The sequence below is a fragment of the Octopus sinensis genome, linkage group LG8, assembly GCF_006345805.1.
Source record: "Octopus sinensis linkage group LG8, ASM634580v1, whole genome shotgun sequence".
In the NCBI taxonomy this organism is placed as follows: domain Eukaryota; kingdom Metazoa; phylum Mollusca; class Cephalopoda; order Octopoda; family Octopodidae; genus Octopus; species Octopus sinensis.
This window is the reverse complement of record NC_043004.1, coordinates 106,198,370-106,219,042: the sequence shown is the minus strand read 5'-3', so window position 1 is coordinate 106,219,042 and position 20,673 is coordinate 106,198,370. Positions and strand designations below refer to the sequence as shown.

The 20,673-nt window shown below is 37.4% G+C and overlaps 1 protein-coding gene across 17 annotated transcripts in view; it reads right to left on the bottom strand.

Annotated features, from left to right (window-relative positions):
- LOC115214900 (tensin-3) overlaps positions 1-20,673 on the bottom strand; it is a 930,040-nt gene that overhangs the window by 139,703 nt on the left and 769,664 nt on the right. For all 17 annotated transcript variants that reach the window (XM_036505648.1, XM_036505645.1, XM_036505643.1 and 14 more), the window contains 3 exons: positions 19,035-19,102; positions 9,160-9,257; positions 4,526-4,576 (listed from right to left, as the gene is read on the bottom strand). In XM_036505648.1, the coding sequence (XP_036361541.1) occupies positions 4,526-4,576; positions 9,160-9,257; positions 19,035-19,102 (217 nt within the window). The remainder of the gene's footprint in view (positions 1-4,525; positions 4,577-9,159; positions 9,258-19,034; positions 19,103-20,673) is intronic.

The following is a 20,673-nucleotide window of genomic DNA, read 5'->3' as shown; positions in this document are numbered from 1 at the left end:
GTGAGAGAGATGATAGGATGAAATGAGTGGAAATGGCAGCCTGATTAACTTGGAATAAATGTTGATTGGTGTGCAGTTATTTGATGAGAGGTACAACTAATGTTTTAAGCAATATCACAAGCTCCATTAAATCATACGACATGAAGGAGAAACAACAAACGTCGGCCTTTTGTGCTCAAAACTCAAAATGAAAATCTTCAGTTTTCCTTCATTCTTCATTAATAATCAGAAAATTTCTCCAATATTTGACAGAAATCCACCCCTGTTGGTTTCTTTTGCCAAAATGCTAAGTTATGGCAATGCAAACAAACCAGCACTGGTTGTCAAAATAGTGAGGAGGAACAAACACACACACACAATATATATATTTGTATGCATTTATACATGCATTTATACACAGACTGGGCCTGGCGCAGCCTTCTGGCTTCCCAGACCCCAGTTGAACCGTCCAACCCATGCTAGCATGGAAAACGGATGTTAAACGATGATGATATATGCTTACACAAAATTTCTGTTTACTAAATTCACTCACAAGGCATTGGTCAGTTTTGGAACCATAATAGCAGACATTTGCCCATGGTGCCACACAGTGGGACTGAACTTGAAACCATACGGTTGCAAGACAAGCTTCTTAATCACGTTCAGTACAGAAAACACCAGCTTGATTTCGGTAAAACCAGACGGTACATACAAAGTCAAATAGAAGACACTGCAAGGGAGAGTCATCGACTTTTGACAGAACAATCAACAGAATGACTGAAATATTACTGGGGAGGGGGGAGTTAATCAAGCTAATAGTTGCCTCATAGTAAGGAGAGTGAAGTAGTGTTGGTCACGGAATAGAAAGGGAGAAGGTAATAATGTGGTGGCTATGGCAGAGTGGCAGCAATGGTAAGAAGATGGTGAGATAATAGTTGGAAACTGAGGGTGCCACCAGTAAGGTGATGGTTGGAATGGTGGTGGAGGGAGTGGTAGTTATAAATTTTGTTGGGGTGGATTAATGATATGATGATTGTGGTGATGTAACTAGTGGGATAGCAATGTGGTGGTGTTACTGGTATTACTGTCAATAACTACTTTTAAAAGTTATTCATACATGTTCTGTGGATGGTTAACTAGACAATGGATGTAGAGATCAAAGGAGAGGGAGAGAGATAGAAAAGGAAAGAGAGAGAGAGGGGAGGGGGGGGCTACACAAAACAACAAAAATGGACAAAGATAGAATAAGAGGAGAGAGAGAGAGAGAGAGAGAGAGTATAGGGAGTGTACTGAGAGAGAATCAGAAAGACATGAAAGGGGGCAGAGAGAGAGAGGGCAAGAAAGGGAAAAAGAGCAAGAGAAGAAAGGAGTGGAGGATAGTGAGAGAAACATTGAGGAAAGAGGTGGGGAGGGAGATGACTAAAATAATGTAAAATGAAGTTAATCAACAATATATAATATAACAGTGTGTGTGTGTGTGTATGCGTGTGTGTATATATACATGCACATATATATATATATATATGCATGTATATATGTGTGTGTGTGTGTGTGTGTGTGTAAGTATACATGTGTGTATGTGTGTGTGTGTGTGTGTATACATGCATATATATGTATGTATATATATGTATGTATATATATATATGTGTGTGTGTGTGTGTGTGGTGTGTGTGTGTGTGTGTGTGTGTGTGTGTGTGTGTGTGTGTGTGTGTGTGTGTATAAGCTACAAAGTTAAACAACTCGCCTACCATTATCCCCCCCTCCCTTCGTACCATTATTCACACTCTCCTGGGAAGAGGAAACAAGTTCTTTCCTTCCTCTCTTCCTAGCTACTTTAAAAGAGAGATCAGGTCCCCACTCTGCCAATACACACCTCTCAGCTGCCCCTGATTTCCACCCAGTTTCTCTAGGGAGGGGAGAGTTAGTCTGTGATTAAACAACACATGGACACTGTTGGTCAGTGTGTAGGAAAGGGGGGGGGGGCTTGGATGGGGAAGGCGGCACTGAGTACAGCGGCAGCCAATGGTTCCAGGACAAACAGAAAAGCTTTTTGGTCTAGATAACAAACAGAGTGTGCCTGGAACTACTCAACACAAAATTGATATATAAAACAAAACAAAAAAAAAAAGTACACACCCCACCCCTACTTCACGGAAGAAAAAACAAAACAAAAGTACATTTACTCCCCACTTCCACCATTACCACAGTTGCTACCACCAATACCATAATATCTACTGCTACCAACACATTATCATTATCACCATATCATCATCACCACTAGAAATGCTGCCTCTCACCATCACTCACCACTACCATTATTGCATGCCTCTTACCTTGTATGGGTTCCCTCAGCAGCTGCCCCACACCCCACACCATGCATGCCTTAACCACCAACCGAACTTGAGATAACAGGCTGCAAGATTTACTTAGGTTTCCAGTGAAATGACTGATCAAACAAAACCAAAGCAAATATTATCAGGCAGGTTGGTAGGTAGAACACTGGCTATTGTCCTCTGTATTGCAGGGATACATGCACACACACACACAAATTATTATTATAATTATAAAAAGGTAAAGGGAGTTTACTTAACGTAAAAGGAAATTGCTTCATTTATATCAACATCATCTTTGCATCTGTTTTTCCATTCTTTTCCAGCACAATGTCCTACTACTTGTAGTTCCTTATTTCTTTATTGCCCACAAGGGGCTAAACATAGAGGGGACAAACAAGGACAGACAAAGGGATTAAGTCGATTGGATCGACCTCCAGTATGTAACTGGTACTTAATTTATCGACCCCGAAAGGATGAAAGGTAAAGTCGACCTCTGCGGAATTTGAACTCAGAACGTAACGGCAGACGAAATACCGCAAAGCATTTCGCCTGGCGCGCTAACGTTTCTGCCATTCCTTGTCATCTCTTTGGTGAGGTTAAGCCTCCTAAAAATCATCCTCCACCACTTCCCCTCCCCACCAAGACTTTCCCACTTTTTCTCTTCCATGGGTAACTTCTGTGTAAATTACTTGCTACTTATTTGTCATCTTTCATAGGTTTCACTCATCCATATCAGTACAGTCTTTCCTCTTGTGCACTGCATCCGATTCCTCTTACACAGTCTTTTTCTCTTGGCTCATTGGTACTTGCTCGTTCATCATCATCATTTAACATCTGCTGTCCATGCTGGCATGGGTTGAACAGTTTGACCAGAGCCAGGAAGCTGAGGAGCTGCATCAGACTCCAGTCTGTTCTGGCATTGTTTCTAAGACTGTATGCCCCTCCTAATGCCAACCACTTTACAGAGTGTGCTGGGTGCTTTCACAACATACTGCATGGGCACTTTTATGTGGCACCGCCCATAAGTGCTTCACATCACCAGAGGTACTAGTCTTAACACTTCTGCAGTGGAGTACAGGTCTTTTTGAGCACAACAAGGTGCCAGGCATCTCGGTCTTTCGTCATCTTGCCTGAAAGCTTCAGCATCCTGAGGTTGTTCCTCAATACACTAACATTTACATAGTTAACGGAATCACTCTTGCCTTATTTCTTTCCAGCCTTTGAACATCCCCTGCACTGAATGCCCATGCTTCACAACCATGCACTGTCACACTTTGTACACAAGCACCACAAGATTAACCCTTCACTTGAAGAGAGCACCATTTTGTTGCCAGTAGGAATAAACTTTCTCTTTCTCTCTCTAAACATTTTCCATTCTATCCTTATTCTGTCTACTGTTCTTTTAGAATATCCATCACCTTTACTGCTAATTCAGCCACTTAGATAACAGAATCTGTCAACTACTTCTAAAGAACCTTGCAGGTATTTGAAACAACTAAATTTTTAGATACTAAAAGAAATCAAAGGCCAGATGGTGGTGGTTCTGGTGATGATATACTGGGTAACAAATTAAGTCTATTTGAAAATGATACTCTGAAATTAAACACAATAAGTGTGGGGAGTAAACCTGGTCTTTTTGGTTAGGCAGCCATGCATAATAATCATAATATATCCAAGATATCTCAATTCCCTCCATAATGAATGCTTATGACTAATAACTTGCCTACTTCAGCACAAATACAACATGTAACTCAAGGTTAGGTAAATTTCCGTTAATGCCCAATAGAAGATGTGTCATTGTCATTTGATCTTTAAATGGTAACTAACACCTGGGGTGTATTTAGTTAAATTATATATATAAATATGTGTGTGTGTGTGTGTGTGTGTGTATAATAGGCATACAGTTGTAAACAAGACTTTAAAATAATAACTGTGTGATGTATGTGCACGTGCACAAATGGCAAGCAAAGGATATACATAGACAGAATCAAAAGGAAGTTCTACCCTTGTTTTGTGTATTGTTGAAATTTGAGGAAGTTGTGTAAACTAATACAATAAACCCAGTCCTTTTTAGAGATCATGTAAGGCCAAGTGTGTGTGTGTGTGTGTGTGTGCACACAAGCAATATATATATCTACACAAAGGATCAGCTGTGCCACAATATGTAACCCAATACTTGAAAGATGGTATAAGTTCAAGTGAGATTTACTTACATGAACATTGATTTGGGATAAATCCTCTCTTTTTTCTGAAAGATTGATAACCTGAAAAGAGAAAACAATAATTTAATTTCAGAAATGATTGAATGAGACCTATAATTAATGACACAATGGGAAATTTTTATTGAATAAATAAAATAGAAGCCACTTAGGGTTAAATTACTAACATATTGTAAAACTACAATTGGTAGGAATTTGGAAGTTATTACCTCGAGTCATTTCTGGTGAATGTTGAAGAAAGGTGTTACTTTTGCTGTGGCCATTTTAAAAATATTGTTCCTGGACAAAATTATTGGTGTCATCATCATCATCGTTTAACATCTGCTTTCCATGCTAGCATGGGTTGGACGATTTGACTGAGGTCTGGCGAACCAGATGGCTGCACCAGGCTCCAATCTTGATCTGGTAGAGTTTCTACAGCTGGATGCCCTTCCTAACGCCAACCACTCTGAGAGTGTAGTGGGTGCTTTTACGTGCCACCGGCATGAGGGCTAGTCAGGCAGTACTGGCAATGGCCATGCTCAAAATGGTGTATTTTACGTGCCACCTGCACAGGAACCAGTCCAGCGGCACTGGCAACAACCTCGCTTGAATGTTTTTTCATGTGCCAGTAAGGCGACGCTGGTAACGTTCACGCTCGAATGGTGCATTTTACGTGCCACCAGCACGAAAGCCAGTTAGCTGCTCTGGCAACAATCATGCTCGAATGAGTTTATATGATTCCTTACTTGAAAAACAGCATCATTATCATTGGTTAATGTACACTTTCCCTGCTTGCATTTGTTGAAGCAGATTTTCTACAGCTGGATCCCCTTCCTGTGGCCAACCTTCACTTGTTGGCAAGCAAAGTAATATTTCTCCCATGGCTAGACATGCTCATTTACAGCTATCACATGATGTTGAGACAAGGGTTCACGCACCCACACATACAGGCTTCTTTCAGTTTCTGTCTACCAAATCCACTCAGAGCTATAGTAGAAGATGCTTGCCCAAAGTGTCATGCAGTGAATCCGAACCCAGGACCATGTAATTAGGAAACTAGCTTCTGAACTGCACAACTATGCATGTCTATAAGGGACAAACAAGGTTGTAAAACTACGCACATGGTTGAAAAAAAAAAAAAAAAACAGTGCCTGAATAAATATATTCTGCTAACTCATGCTAGCATAGTAAAAATGGATGTAAAAATGAATGAACTAATACAGTAATTATAACACTGATGCCTTGACTAATCAGTATTTTATTTACTCTAAATAAATTTTATACCCATTCATAAAACATAGGGGCATGTTAATTTTCCATAAGGACAGGTAACCCCTAATATTTTGATGAGCCTTTCATTGCAGAATGACTCAATATGTACTATCTTCTCTGCACCCACTTTCTGTTGAAAGACTGTCCAGAATCTTATGTTTGCTATCTTCATGGTAATTTGTATTGTCTCCTGTTAGCACAAACTACTAATTAACTAGCCAGCTCATTTCTATATAAAGAAACTATGTGATTATTTACGATGGGGTCAGTTTGACCCCCATGATAAATAAATCACTAATCTGATGATGGTAGTGTTGTTGAGTCTGTGTTTGAAAATAGATTGGGGATGAAAACAGTTACCAAAAGATAAAAAAACAAAAAAAGCTGAAAACATGAAGAAACACTTTCAGCATCTACAGAGCAAGTCTACAAATGAGCAATCCAAATTTACTTGTACAGCCAGAAAAAAACACACTAGAGATAACTATACAAAAATATTACAGCTGTCATATCAACATACTAAGTTTCTCCAAGCTATAGTTGCATGCAACCTTCTACGTTAAGCTTTATTCAATCAAATATCTAAACTCTGACATTGAACTGGTAGCAGCCTGAAATAGTTTTAATCAGCATGTGAAATGCATGCAATGCCACAGTAATATTAGCATAACAATAATATCATATTACCCAGGAATAAATTGGTTTAATTCCTTCCATTACTTGAAGAATGTATCTAAAACCGTTTACCATGTCCCTGTATCAGTTGTCAAATTATGCAAGTGGTTCTCCTTCTTTACACTCAACTCATATTACATCTTACCACCAAGTTATATATGCAGCAACAAGTGTTAAAAAACAATTCTGATTTTTTAAACAGAAAACAGGATCCATAAACACACTGAGCCAACCTTTAAATTCTTTAGGCCTTAAAAACAGTGAGAACTGCCAGTCTTTTATTACATATTGTCACACTTTGTCATGTGAAGGTGCATGGCTCAGTGGTTACAGCATTGAGCTCACAATCATGAGGTAGTGAGTTCAGTTCCTGGAATGGGCTGTGTATTATGTTCTTGAGCAAGACACTTCATTTCACATTCCTCCAGTTCACTCATCTGTAGAAATGAGTTGGGACATCACTGGTGCCAAGCTGTATTGGCCTTTGCCTTTCCCTTGGATAACATCAGTGGTGTAAAGCAGAGAGGTGGGTCTTCCATAAACAACCTTGCCTGGACTTGTGCCTCGGAGGGGAGCTCTCCAGGTGTAATCCCATGGTCATTCATGATTGAAGGGGGTTTTTACCATGTTTTTGGAATAGTTATTATGGTTGGAAGCTCTTCTTATTACCAACCAGTTTAAAACGTGGACTGTATGCATCTTATTGATCCGTCATCCCCCAGAGAGTCACTCGTCATTACTAAAGAGTCCTCTCAACCCTATATCAGTTTTTTTCATAGTTACCAGCCTCCTAAAAAGATTACCTTTGCTGTAGTTTGAGCAATTATCTCCTTTGTTTCTTCTTCATTTTTAAATGAAGATATCAAGAAGAAAAAAAATGCCTACAAGTTGCACTTGTGTTCAATTACCCATTTGTTTATATCTTATCTATTTATTAAAGCCATCATCATCATCATCAGTTAATGTCCACTTTTCCATGCTTGCATGGGTCAGATGGATTTTGCTAAAGCAGATTTTTTACAGCCAGATGCTCTTCCTGTTGCTTACCCTCGCTTATTTTCAAGTAAGGTAACATTTCCCCCATAGCTAGACATATTTTCCACAAAAGATTGGCAAGGAACAACCTTACTTGTATGATGCACATTTACAACCATAATGTGATGACAAAGCAAGGGTACACACATCTACATATATGGTAAAAGTGAAAATTCAGGAGAGAAAAATGTAAAACTCTACTATTTCTTAAGAATGAAGAAAATTCTTAAATATTATAATTTATTGTCATCCATTCTGCTTTAACTTGTTAGCAGCAAACTGCTGGCTCTTTGAACTCACTAAATCATAATAACAACTTTCAGGATGGTGATATGTATGACTGATAAGCAAAACATAATGCCAATGGCGTTCACCCCACCTGACTGCCAATGGCGTTCACTCTGCCAGACTGCCAATGGCGTTCACTCTGCCAGACTGCTAATGGCGTTCACTCTGCCAGACTGCTAATGGCGTTCACTCTGCCAGACTGCTAATGGCGTTCACTCTGCCAGACTGCTAATGGCGTTCACTCTGCCAGACTGCTAATGGCGTTCACTCTGCCAGACTGCTAATGGCGTTCACTCTGCCAGACTGCTAATGGCGTTCACTCTGCCAGACTGCTAATGGCGTTCACTCCGCCTGACTGCTAATGGCGTTCACTCCGCCTGACTGCTAATGGCGTTCACTCCGCCTGACTGCTAATGGCGTTCACTGCCTGACTGCCAATGGCGTTCACTCCGCCTGACTGCTAATAGCGTTAACCCTGCTTGAGTGCCAATGGTGTTAGCCCTGCTGACTGCTAATGGCATTCGTTCTGCTTACTAATGGCATTTGCTCTGCCTGGTTGTTAATGATGTTCACTTTGCCTGGTTGTTAATGGCATTCATTTTGCCTGGTTATTGATGGTGTTCATTTTACCTGGTTGTTAATGGCGTTCACTTTGCCTGGTTGTTAATGGCGTTCACTTCCTCTTCATAGACAACAAACATCTAACACATTCATGCTCAGAACAAAGTTGTAAAGTAATGAAGACATCACTGAAGATGCCAAGCTTCTCAGAATCCTCACCATCCTCTTGACATCCCCTTTTCCATGCTTATATGGGTCAGATAATATTTGCTGAGGCAGATTTTCTATGGCTGGACACCCTTCCTGTTGCCAACCCTCACCTATTTTCAGGCAAGGTAATATTTCTCCATGACTGGACATGTTATAGAAGATTGGAAATGAAGCACATGTCTATCAAGGGAAGTCAAGACAAGGAGAGAGTATGTTACTCTCTCACTCACCCCATCACACATTACTTATATGACAGGCTTCTTTCAGTCTTTGTCTACCAAATCCATTCACAAGACTAAAGTTGTTGGCACAGGGCTGAAGTAAAAGACACTTGCCCAAAATGCCATGCTGTGGAACTGAACCCAAAACCATGTGGTTGGGAAGTAAACTTCTTACCACACAGCAGGGTTTGTACCTCGGCACCAGCATTATTTTAAGTTTGAGTTACAAACAGTTTGGCTAATTAAATATTCATGACCCCCTAAAGATCTTGTTTTGGATGATCTGAAATTTGGGTAATTGATGTTCAAATAACTGCAGTATAGCTGTGAGCATTGCAGTAATGAATATCAATTTCTGTTTAAGAAGTAAGAATGAATACTCACCAGATATTTGTCACCATGCTTAGTTTTCAGCATGTTAGCCACATCTTTAAGTGCATAGCTGTAGAGTTCATCATGTCCCTCAGCGGGAAAGGATATCGCTGGAAGAGAAACAAAGAATATTCTGACAAACATACACAAGATATTATTTCAAATAATTACCCCCAAAAAAACGAAAAAAAAATGAAAACTAAAAACCAATACTCAAGTGGAAAATAAAGTACATGTAAAAATATGTAAAAAAGCCATTGATTAAAACAAGATATGAACTAATGATATTTAAAAAGTGAATTTTTTTCTGTTACGTTGCTTTTCAGTTTAAGTTGCATGTCTTGGAACCAATTATTGATGTAAGTTGACATATGCCATCCTCTGTGTGTGTGTGTGTGTGTGTGCATATGTATATATATATATATGTGTTTCTTTATGAGCCACACAGGGTTGGACAAATTACAAAGTAGGGATTTTCTTTTTGGGGAGAAAAAACCCCCCCAAAAATACATAATGTAATGTTAGGGTCAAGCAGTGTTTAGGCATAAGCAAAATTTAGGTTAGTTAAAATATGTTTGTGATATATTTCAACTGTTAAAGTGCAAATTCACCATAGTTACCATTCAGAGTTGCCTCTCATCAAAGTACATCCTGTTGACAAGAGTCAAAAAAACTCAAAACATCAATGTCTGGGATTCCTGGTAGATGGCGACACTGAACACCTTTTTACATAAGAGAGATATCTTCTCCACAGTAACTGCAGTTAATTTACCTTTTAGCAGTTGAAATATGTCACAAATACATTTTAACTAACCTAAATAAATATACACACACACACACATATAATTATTAATAATAGTGAATATAAAATTCCAAACTTACAGGGAAAAATTCAATTTAGCAATACTAAATCAAATTTCACAATATATAATATATGTATATAATTAAGAGAAAAAAAATCTGTATTAAGTAATTCAATTGATAGTGAAAGATATTTTCTATATTAAATCATATAGAAAGAATTTAAATATATTATAATAAATATTATTCTAAAATCACTAAATTAAATAAACATAATGTATATTTAATTTAGTGATTTTTAGAATAATATTTATTATAATATATGATTTATTCTTTCTATATGGTTTATTATAGATAATATCTTTCACTATTAATTGAATTACTTAGAGGTTTTTTTCTCTTATATATATATATATATATATATATATATATAGAAGGAATGATAACATCTGGCTGTGGTGTAATTTTCTAAGGAATCCTAATCAAATGTTTAGGTATTGCACAGCATTAATGTTTTTGTCAATATGAGTTATTTTCTAAGAGTTCCTCATATCAAAAAGCATCTTTTTGCACCATTTCTATGGGGCCTTTTTCTGTTTTTTTTACTCAAGGATCTTCTAACTGATGTAAACATAAGAGTTGTCTTCTTTAAACACCAAATGTAATTTGACAAAGTTATAGCATTCTTTCCTTTAACATGCTTGAATGATGAAACGCAGTTGAAGTAGTGTTGTTAAAATCTGCTTTTTATCATATCTATATATAAATTTACACTGTCAATTAGTCCAGTTTCATAAAGGTAACTTTTGTATACTATCAATTGAACATTATACAAAGCAGGGCATGCTTTGATATTTCTACAAATGCAGTTTGCCTTGGGTGTTTTTGTTGGCTTATTCACACAGCTATAATTGACTTTTAAACAGTTCCAATTAAAGAGTTTCCTGTGGCAGAGATGCAATGGGAAACGCTTATCTATAAGGATTACAAAACTTTTGGTGATATTTAACTTGTTGTTTAAGTTAAAGAGGTGTGTGAACCATATAATGTTACAGAAACTCTAAGATGGTAGAAGGTTGGCATTGGTGAGATATAAGTAATTTAGTAAATCCACTGTTTGCAAATGCACAATTGTCATAAAAGATTGCCTTATTTGGAGAAAGATTGGAGATGATTCTACTTCATGCTAAGTTTTTATCTTTACCTTTTACTTTTTTCAGTCATTAAACTGTGGACATGCTGGGGCACTGCTTTGAAGAATTTTAGTCGAACTTATCAACCACAGTACTAACCACTTTTTCGTGAAGCCTGGTACTCATTCTATCAGTCTCTTTTGCTGAACCGCTAAATTATGGAAATGTAAACACATCAACACCGGTTATCAAGCAGTGGTGGAGGACACACACACATCCAGCTTCTTTCAGTTTCTGACTACCACTACTCCCAAGGCTTTGGTCAGCCCGAGGTTACAGTGGAAGACACTTGCCTAAGGCACCATGCAGGGGGACTGAACCTGAAATCATCTAGTTGGGAAGCAAACCTCTTACCACACAGAAAGATTATTGACATGTGATGAGAGTAAATATTGATGTGAAATTATCATTAGGTTTATTATATGGTTTATGTCCATTCTAAGCTGGGAGTGACATCAAGGCTTTTTATTATACTAACGTTAGTGGTCATTATAGTAATTTGAAGGTAATAATGAATATTCTCCTAAATACATATTATAAATGTTCACTGGCATCTTGTGATGCATCCAGAAAATTTCCTTTATATAACCTGATAACAATTAAGATAATTTACTCCTTGAAAATATGATCCTTTCACTGCTGTACCCAACTTGTATATTCTCTGTAAGGATCATAAACTCCAAAATAATTTTACAGCTGAGCTTGTAATGTAGGGTTATTGAAAGTTTAACGCTTTGTCAGGGAACATGTAATATGTGGCCATTGCAGGAAACGAACTGTCGATTCATTACCCAGCAAGCAAGCGTTTTATCGATTCAACTAGCTGTGACTTCACAACCTTGTACGCACGATAAACAAAATTCAAATTAGCCAATAATAGCTGTAGTTTTTATTACAAAGAAAGTAAGTTAATGAATACATACATAAATAAATAAATGCATACATAAATATCAGTGGATTCTGTGAAAGTAAGCAGATAGTTGATGGCATTTGTGGCACTAGGAGAAAGGGGATCAATAATGAAGTAATAGGAAAACACATGGCAATGAAAAAAATAAAATAAATCTATAACCAGAGAGAAATAAGTGAGTTAACAGTGACAACAATGTCAGTGTTGTCCAATGCTGTGCTTTCAACTGTGGCTCACCAGTTTTCGTGAAAACACATTTCACGTTTAATCAGTCAACAACAAAAAGACAAATACTGATAACTTCTCAGTCAATGGGAAGTGATGAATATTGAACGAGCAGAGAGGAAATCTATTGTACAGTTCATTATTAAACACTTACTAAGCAGCAGCAGCAGCAGCGGTGGCAGAAGCAATAGATGGGGGGGGGGGGGGGGGTAATGTGGTGTGGTAGGGTGGCGAACTGCTGGCATACCGGATGGAAGAGGGTGATGGTGAGGACTTCTTTTCTTTTTTGCTCCCTAATTCTATACATTTCTATACAGTTGTGGAAAAACTTTTGTTAGAAATGGTTTATTATGGGGCCCTTAACTGAGCGTTGAGTGTAAGGTGATGAGATCATGGGTGTCACTACTTGCACCACTGATTACAGGGTAGGGACTGCAAATTGCCAGTGATTGCATTGAAGTGGGGTGGATGGTGTTGGCATTATCAGTAGTTGGAAAGCCAAGCATTGAGGAGGGGAGGGAACAGCGAGGTGTTTGTGTGCAGTGCACATGTGCATGCATGCATGTGTGTGTATGTGCATGTGTGCATAAGAGAACCAAATGATAAAAGATTGATAAGATTTTAGGTGAAAGCTATTCAAACAAAATGCTATTGATCTTTATCCCAAGTCAGCAAATACCGGACTATTATACACGGTTATGATATAGGGTGATGCTACACTTTGATAGAAATGATAGGTTTAGTCCATCATTCAGTCTATTAACCCCCACCACTGCCACCACCAACTTGAGCCTGGATGCCTCCAGTAACATCCCCTCTGTTGCAAACATTCAGGTCTGGTCTCCAATCAGAGGATCCTTCCTTCCTTCTCTCCTTCCTTCCATCAGTATTGGAGGTTCAGAGAAATATCAGGAATACTGTGCTTCCTCCTCTGACTAATGCGGGTTAAGAAAAAGTGATGGCACTCACTGATTACAAAATAACAAACACTGCTGTACGTAGTGATACATATTGGCACTGGTACAAGACCCAGTACACACTGCCATACGTAGTAGAAGACATCGCTATACATGTAGTGGTACACTATTGTAGTAGTAGTAGTAGTAAAGTTTCACTCTAAAATGGCCTTGATGTAACATGTCTGTGATCAAAGATGCTCAAGCCGTGACTATCAATACAGATAAAGCACATCAAGGATTACAGTTCAATGTGCCTTACTGCTTTATATGTAATGGTATACAGTAGTAGTAGTTGTAGTAGTAGCAGCAGCATCAAGGGCTACACAGTCCAATGTGTTTCACCTTTCATTTTTTAAGATGGCAGGGTGTGCTTTCCTTTGAAGACTAAGCTACTATTTTTATTGCTTTTTTTTTTATATTAATCAAGAGACCTATTTCAGAGATTCTCCTCAATGGCTTGGCTGTACAATTGGTAGTACATATTGGTACTGGTAAGAGGCAGGCACACACACACACACACACACACAGTACACAGTGGTACAGGTGACAGTAAATATTTATATAGGCTACATCAATACCATAACAGAGTAGCATGGCAATACCACAACAATCAGAAGTAAACAGAACAGCTCTGGAAACACCTCCACCACCATCACCAACAACAACAACAACATCCTTGCCTCAACAGCAGAATTACTTCACACACCCAACAACAGTAATATTATACCAGGGTTGAAATCTTCTCAGTTACTTTAGATGGATAGATAGACGGATGGATGAGTGGAGGAGTGGGTGGAATTGGAGAGAGAGGGGTGATGGGGGATGAGGAGAAGAGAGGGAGAAAAGAACAAGAAGTGGGAAATAAAATGAAAAATGAAGAAGATAGATAAGATAGCTCTCACTATAGGATGTCAACTTTCTTAAAATCTGAAATTAGAGATATCAAGGCTAAGGCTGAAGTGAGACTTCATAGCAAGTATCTAATCATTATCAGCAGTATTATCACCAACATCATCATCGCAGTAGAACTGGTAAGGTGAAGGACTAAATACCTTGTGGTATTCACTTAAGTTCCTTTATTTACAGCCATAGTTCAAATCCCATCGGATTTGACTTCTCATCTCATCTCATCTCTCCCCAGTTCAGTAAACCTAAGCAGTAATGTACTGGGCCAATTGAGCCACATGAGGTGCAATGGCTACAGCAGCAAATGTTGCTGGCCATTCTCCATGACAACGCCATCGCAGTAATGTGGGGCGCAGATGAATAGGCCATTTATTCTAGGGTGCATGGCCCACCCGCCCCCTTCATCCTCAGTTGGTTAGACTCCACCCACTAACTTTTTTCTTTTTCTTTGTTTCCTTGTAATTAAATAGTAATAAATAAAAAACTATCATTAAAATTAAATCAGTTACATAGCTTCTCTACCAATTTGTGGCAATGAACTAATGTTTACAAACATCATTGCAAGATTATATATATATATATATATATATATATAGCATGGCACCTTGGGCAAGTGTCTTCTACTATAGCCTCGGGCCAACCAAAGCCTTGTGAGTGGATTTGGTAGACGGAAACTGAAAGATGCCCGTTGTATATATGTATGTCTTTGTTTGTCATCCAACATTGCTAAACAACCGATGCTGGTGTGTTTACATCCCCATAACTTAGCCGTCCGGCAAAAGAGACTGATAGAATAAGTACTAGGCTTACAAAGAATAAGTCCTGGGGTCAATTTCTTAACTGAAGGTGGTGCTCCAGTATGGTCGCAGTCAAATGACTGAAACAAGTAAAAGAGTATAGCCTAAACATTGATAATGTCTAGAAAGTAGCTGAGAAAACATTGATGCATGTATGTTGTGGGGATGATGGGGTAGAAGTGAGACGGAAGCTGAGAGAAGTGATGAGAAGAGAGGTGAGAGAAGGAGAGTTAGAAAAAGGAGGAAGAGGAAAAGAAATCATCATCGTTATCAGAGTTTTAATGTCAACTTTTCTGTGCTTGTATAGTTAGGGCATATTCTATTGAGGCAGATTTTCTACAACCGAATTCCCTTCCTGTCGCAAAACTTCACCTGCTTCTCAGCAAGGTAAAACCTCCCTATAGGCAGGTGTATTTCCATAGAATATTGGAAATGAATGTCACTGCTTGTCAATATTGACTCTCATGAGCACTATCATGTGATGGTAGTACAAGCCAAGGAAAACAAACATACAAACACTCATACATACATATACAAATATATATAGGTGGTATCTATATCTCTATCTATATATATATATAATATATATATATATACACACACACACATACAAAACAGACTCCTTTCAGTTTCTGCCTACCAAATCCACTGACAGGTTTTGGTGGCACAGGGCTAAACTAGAAGATACTTTCCCAAGGTGCTATACAATGGGACTGAACCTGAAATCATGTAGTTAGAAAGCAAGCTTCTTAATGCCTGTGCATACATCTAAAATACCCATCCTCTCTTTGGCAATAAACTCTTAAAAATTACAGGCAATTAAATTAATCAAAGGTCAGTCTTGATTAAGCAGACATGACGAAAGACATTCAAGCTGTGACCATCCCAACTATTTTTTATCTAGGAACAAATCATCTCATATGTCCTTCCTTTGTTTTAAAACAGTAAAATGTTTTTTTGAGGGAGATTTGGCTGCTTTTGCTAACAGATCAAGCAGCAACACAAAAGCTCAGTTAGCATCCTTTAGATGGGAGCTTAACAAACCTATATTGGAGATTTACATAAAGAATGTAGAAATATTCCATCACAACTGGAATGGTGTCTCACTCTGCTTAATATAAATGGTGTAATCAACATACTTCATATCTGAAGAAAGAAGCGTTGGATCACATACTGCAAAGAAAGACTTGCTTCACTCAAAGAGCCAAAGTTTGCATCACATAAAGAGATTAGTATTGCTTTGTACATCTAAAGAAGAGGACATAACACCACGCAACTTAACTAGATATTATTATACCACAAACCTGAAGAGAAGTCTTATTCTACAACTCTAGAGATGTGTCTTACTCTACACACCAAAAGGTGGAGTTTTGTCCTGCTCACATAGAGAGCAGTGCCAAAGACATCCAAAAGAATCTTGTTCAAAACATCTAGAGAAAAGTCTTACTCAAGACAACTGGAGACTACTTTTGCTCCAGACTCTGGAAAAGTTTTGCATAAGACATCTGTAATAGACTCCTGCTTTACAAAAAACCTTAAGTAGAATCCAGCTTTAAAAAATTTTGAGTGGACTCTTCTTCAATAAATCTATCCAGGCACACACACACATGCTGAAGCATGGAATAAACCACCCGCATCTAGCAGTCAGAACACTACATCCTTCAAATCTTCCATGCTTCCTCAAATACACCAACAGTACACCTGATGTCCCCCACCACCACCACCACATTTTTTCTAAACAACTCATTCTCTGTCTACTTTCTGTGCATTATTCTATGCACTGTTCATGCACTTTTGACTACTTCTGATAAGTTGTAGTGCACTTGAGCACCATATAAAATAAGTTCATTATTTCATTAATATTATAATTCCACAAGAATCTATCATTGTACATAGATATGTACGTGTGTGTGTGTGGCTGTCTATTCTATGTGTGTGTGTGTGTGTACATCTGAATGGCCATATAAGAGTATCTAAATGTTCCAGTGAAGGCAACTGCTGATTCTTGTGAGGTGAACATGCTCTGAGTGCATGTACACATTCATACAAATGCATTTACGTTTTTTTTTGAGTGATATGCATACTTTTCCAAATGTTTGTGCAAATACCTGTAAATGCATCAACATCTTCAGGTACATGTTCTTGTAAGTTTCTGCATGCTCTTGTGAGTGCATCTGCATATCATTGTGAATGCATTTGCAGGTTTTTAAGAATGAGTGCAACTTCATGCTCTTCTGAATGCATATACATATTTTTGTTGGTGTATCTGCAAGCTTTTGAGGATGAGCGACACTGCATGCTGTTGTGAATACATTTACATGTTCTGGTACTTTTGTGCATGCATTGGCATTTCTGAATGCTCTTGCCAGTATTTGCATGCTTTTATGAAGCAGCAGCTTGTTCATGTGCGTATGTCTGCATGTAAATATATGTGCATCTGAAAGTTGCTGTGTGGGTCTGCATGTTGTTTGAATATCTGTAAGTCTAACTGCACATTGTAAAAATACATCACTATTTAAAATTCATAGCAATGCTTTTATTATAAATCAGCAAATACAAATTCCTTACAGATGTGTTTAAAACTTAAATTTTATACTTTAGAGACATTCTTTTCAGTTTTATGAGCAAAGAAGCTTAATTATATATTAGTAACTAATATATACATAATATATTAGTTTGGGTTACCTTGACCTAAACTCTTCACATCTACTGTATATGTGTGTATGTGTATTTTATATACACACACACATATGTACATTAAAAATAGAACTTGTATTTTAGTCACATAAATAAATATCAGACATGGGTTTTAGAGTATACAAATCTAATCCAAAAAGGCACCCACTAAAAATACTACCCAATAGTCCTCAAATCACACCCTACCACCTTAAAAGAACAGGGGAAGGACACATAGCAGAGTGCACTTCAAGATACCGAATGCCTGAAAGGACAAAACAGGTGTTGTGGTCATGGCTGGAACACTACTGATCTGCTGGATCAGAGTTGAAGCCAAACACTAACGATATATACAAATTAACTTTAACACATGCTTCATTATCCTGTCTAAGAATAACACACACGATTTTGGACAAACACATTAGATTTCAAGATATTATAGATTCATAAACAAAAACTTTGTTCTAAATCTCTTATGGAGCAAAACAAATCATTTTCTCTTTCTGACATTGTCAAGTTTAGTGATGAACATTTATTGGATGACAAATTTCCTTTTTAGCATCTTTATGTTTATATTAGAACATGATTGATGCATTCCACAATTAAAATGTTGCGCTAAATATACATTATGAACACACATTCATTATAAAGGAGAAGTTTTTGTTCTGTGATGAAACACAACAGTGATTAACATATTCGTGTTTGAATCTACCTGAAAGCACTAAGAACGAATATGCAAGTTACTGTTTTGATTCTTTCTGTTCACAATACACATGACAATTTGATATATATGGCTGTGTGTTAAGAAGTTTGCTTCCCAACCTCACAATTCTGGGTTCAGTCCCACTCTGTGGCACCTGTCTTCTACAATAGCTTTGGGCCAACGAAACACTTGTGAATGGACTTGGCAGATGGAAACTGAAAGAAGCCTGTTGTATGTGTGTGTGTGAGCCTTTGCATTTATGTTTGTCCTCCACCACTGCTTGATGACCAGTGTTTATGTCCTTGTAATTTAGGAGTTTGGCAAAAGAGACCAATAAGTACCGGGCTCCAGAAAAAAAAGAAAAGAAAAGTATTGAAGTTGATTTGTTTGACTAAAATTCTTCAAGTCAGTGACCCAGCACTAAAATAATTAAATGATAAAAGATACCCTGTGAGCTACGATTGAACCTATGAAGCTAAGTTTTACCATTAAAGATTTCAATGCTTTTACCATGATACCACAGTCATGTGAAAATAATGGTTAATGGGACAAATGTTATTATTATACAAGTGTACTGCAGCCAGGTTGATCAAACATTACCATCTCACCCTCGTACCAAAAGAAGAGCCAGAGTTAACAGACAAGTCATATTTTATCAAAGCACAGTAATATAACATCTGGAGGTTTGAGTAGAAGAAATTTATTTATGGTACTTACCAATAATCCTTTCCATGACATAGGTGAGGTCTAGCACCAACCGGTCTTCCCCAGCTGATTCTTGGCTTCTGTAGCGAAAAAATAACAGCAAACAGTGAGTAGAGCAACAGGATCTTAGCTATAGTACAGTCTGCAGTATATTACAGTGTCACACAACAACACAACAACAGAGGCAGCAGTAATATTAGTGATAATAGGTTGGACCAGACCCTTTCAATTATCTCACTCACACATACATGCATCTATGTGGATGAGTGTCATTGCTCATATACAAACGTATGTAAGTATGTGACCTTAAGTAAGTGTATATGCATATATCTATATGTAAATATCTATGTATTTGTGTTTGAATATATGTGAATGCATGAATATGAGGTGGAAAAAAAAATAGAGAGCAAAGCAGGAAAAGAAGGAGAAAAATACAACTGGAAAGAGAACTAATGAACGAGAGGAATTATACGATGAAATAAGGGAAGTCGGATAATCTCTGGGTGTCTTTCTCCCATTTCTGCTAAATGCCAACTTGTTTTGTCTTTCACCAATAACTTCACTTAGAATGTCACCACCAATACAAACAGCTATTAACCACATTAGAACTTTTCAACTTTACCAAACCAGTTCTCTTTCTTTCTTTTCAACATTCCTTTTTTTTTTTTTTATTAGAATAAAGAATTATATAATTTTGAAACATGCACAGTGGAAACAATTTACCAGTGATTTTCTTTTAAAACTATTATTATTATTATTAACATTATCATCAACCAAATTAAAATAGCTGCAGACTTGGTAGGTCAAGCAGACTTATTATAGAGACATACAACTAGTTTCTAGTAAATATATTTAAAATAAAAAGTCAATGAAATATATTTAAAAAAAAAAGTATTTGATTTATGCAAAGTGCGATGAATAAAGTCAAACTGCATGGCAATTTTTGATTAAATCAAAAGCAGAGAAATCAATTAATTGGTAATTGACTGAGTGCTCCAGCTGGGAAACATGTGTAGGCGATGTAGTCAGACCATACCAACCATTACTGTGCAGTGTTTGTACAAGTGAATTTTGGTACGTGTGTGTGTGTGTGGATATATCTAACACACAAACAATACAACTTATTGGATGAACTTATGAGTGCCTGACATGCTAAAATTAACAGAAAATTGCCACAAACAACGCCCTACTGCTTTAAAAAACGAAGGTCACATTTTGAAGGGCTTCAGTTGTCTTTTATCACTTTGATCAGTAGCTTTCTAGTGCTGCATGAGCTGACAGAACTATTTTTTACCCTCATTCCATTAGCTTTCACATGTCCCACGCTTCAGTTTTGTACCCACTCATAAATTTTCATATATATAGTTCATACTTCAGTTGTGCTCAACAGCTGTTTCATTATGATAAACACTACCAAATATATAATTATGTAATGATTCGTGATGATTTGGGTAAAGTTTTATATTCAAATTAAAGTAATTTTTAAAATGTGTTTAGAAGAATCATTACAAGAGGATGCTGTCTTTAAGGTTATTGCAAAAATCCTGGTTGGAGGCCCAACCTTCTGAGTTATTTTATAGGGCTTAGAAAACCTGAAGGATTGTCACAATAAGTATGTGCATCTGAGATGAGTATCATAATTAACTAATCC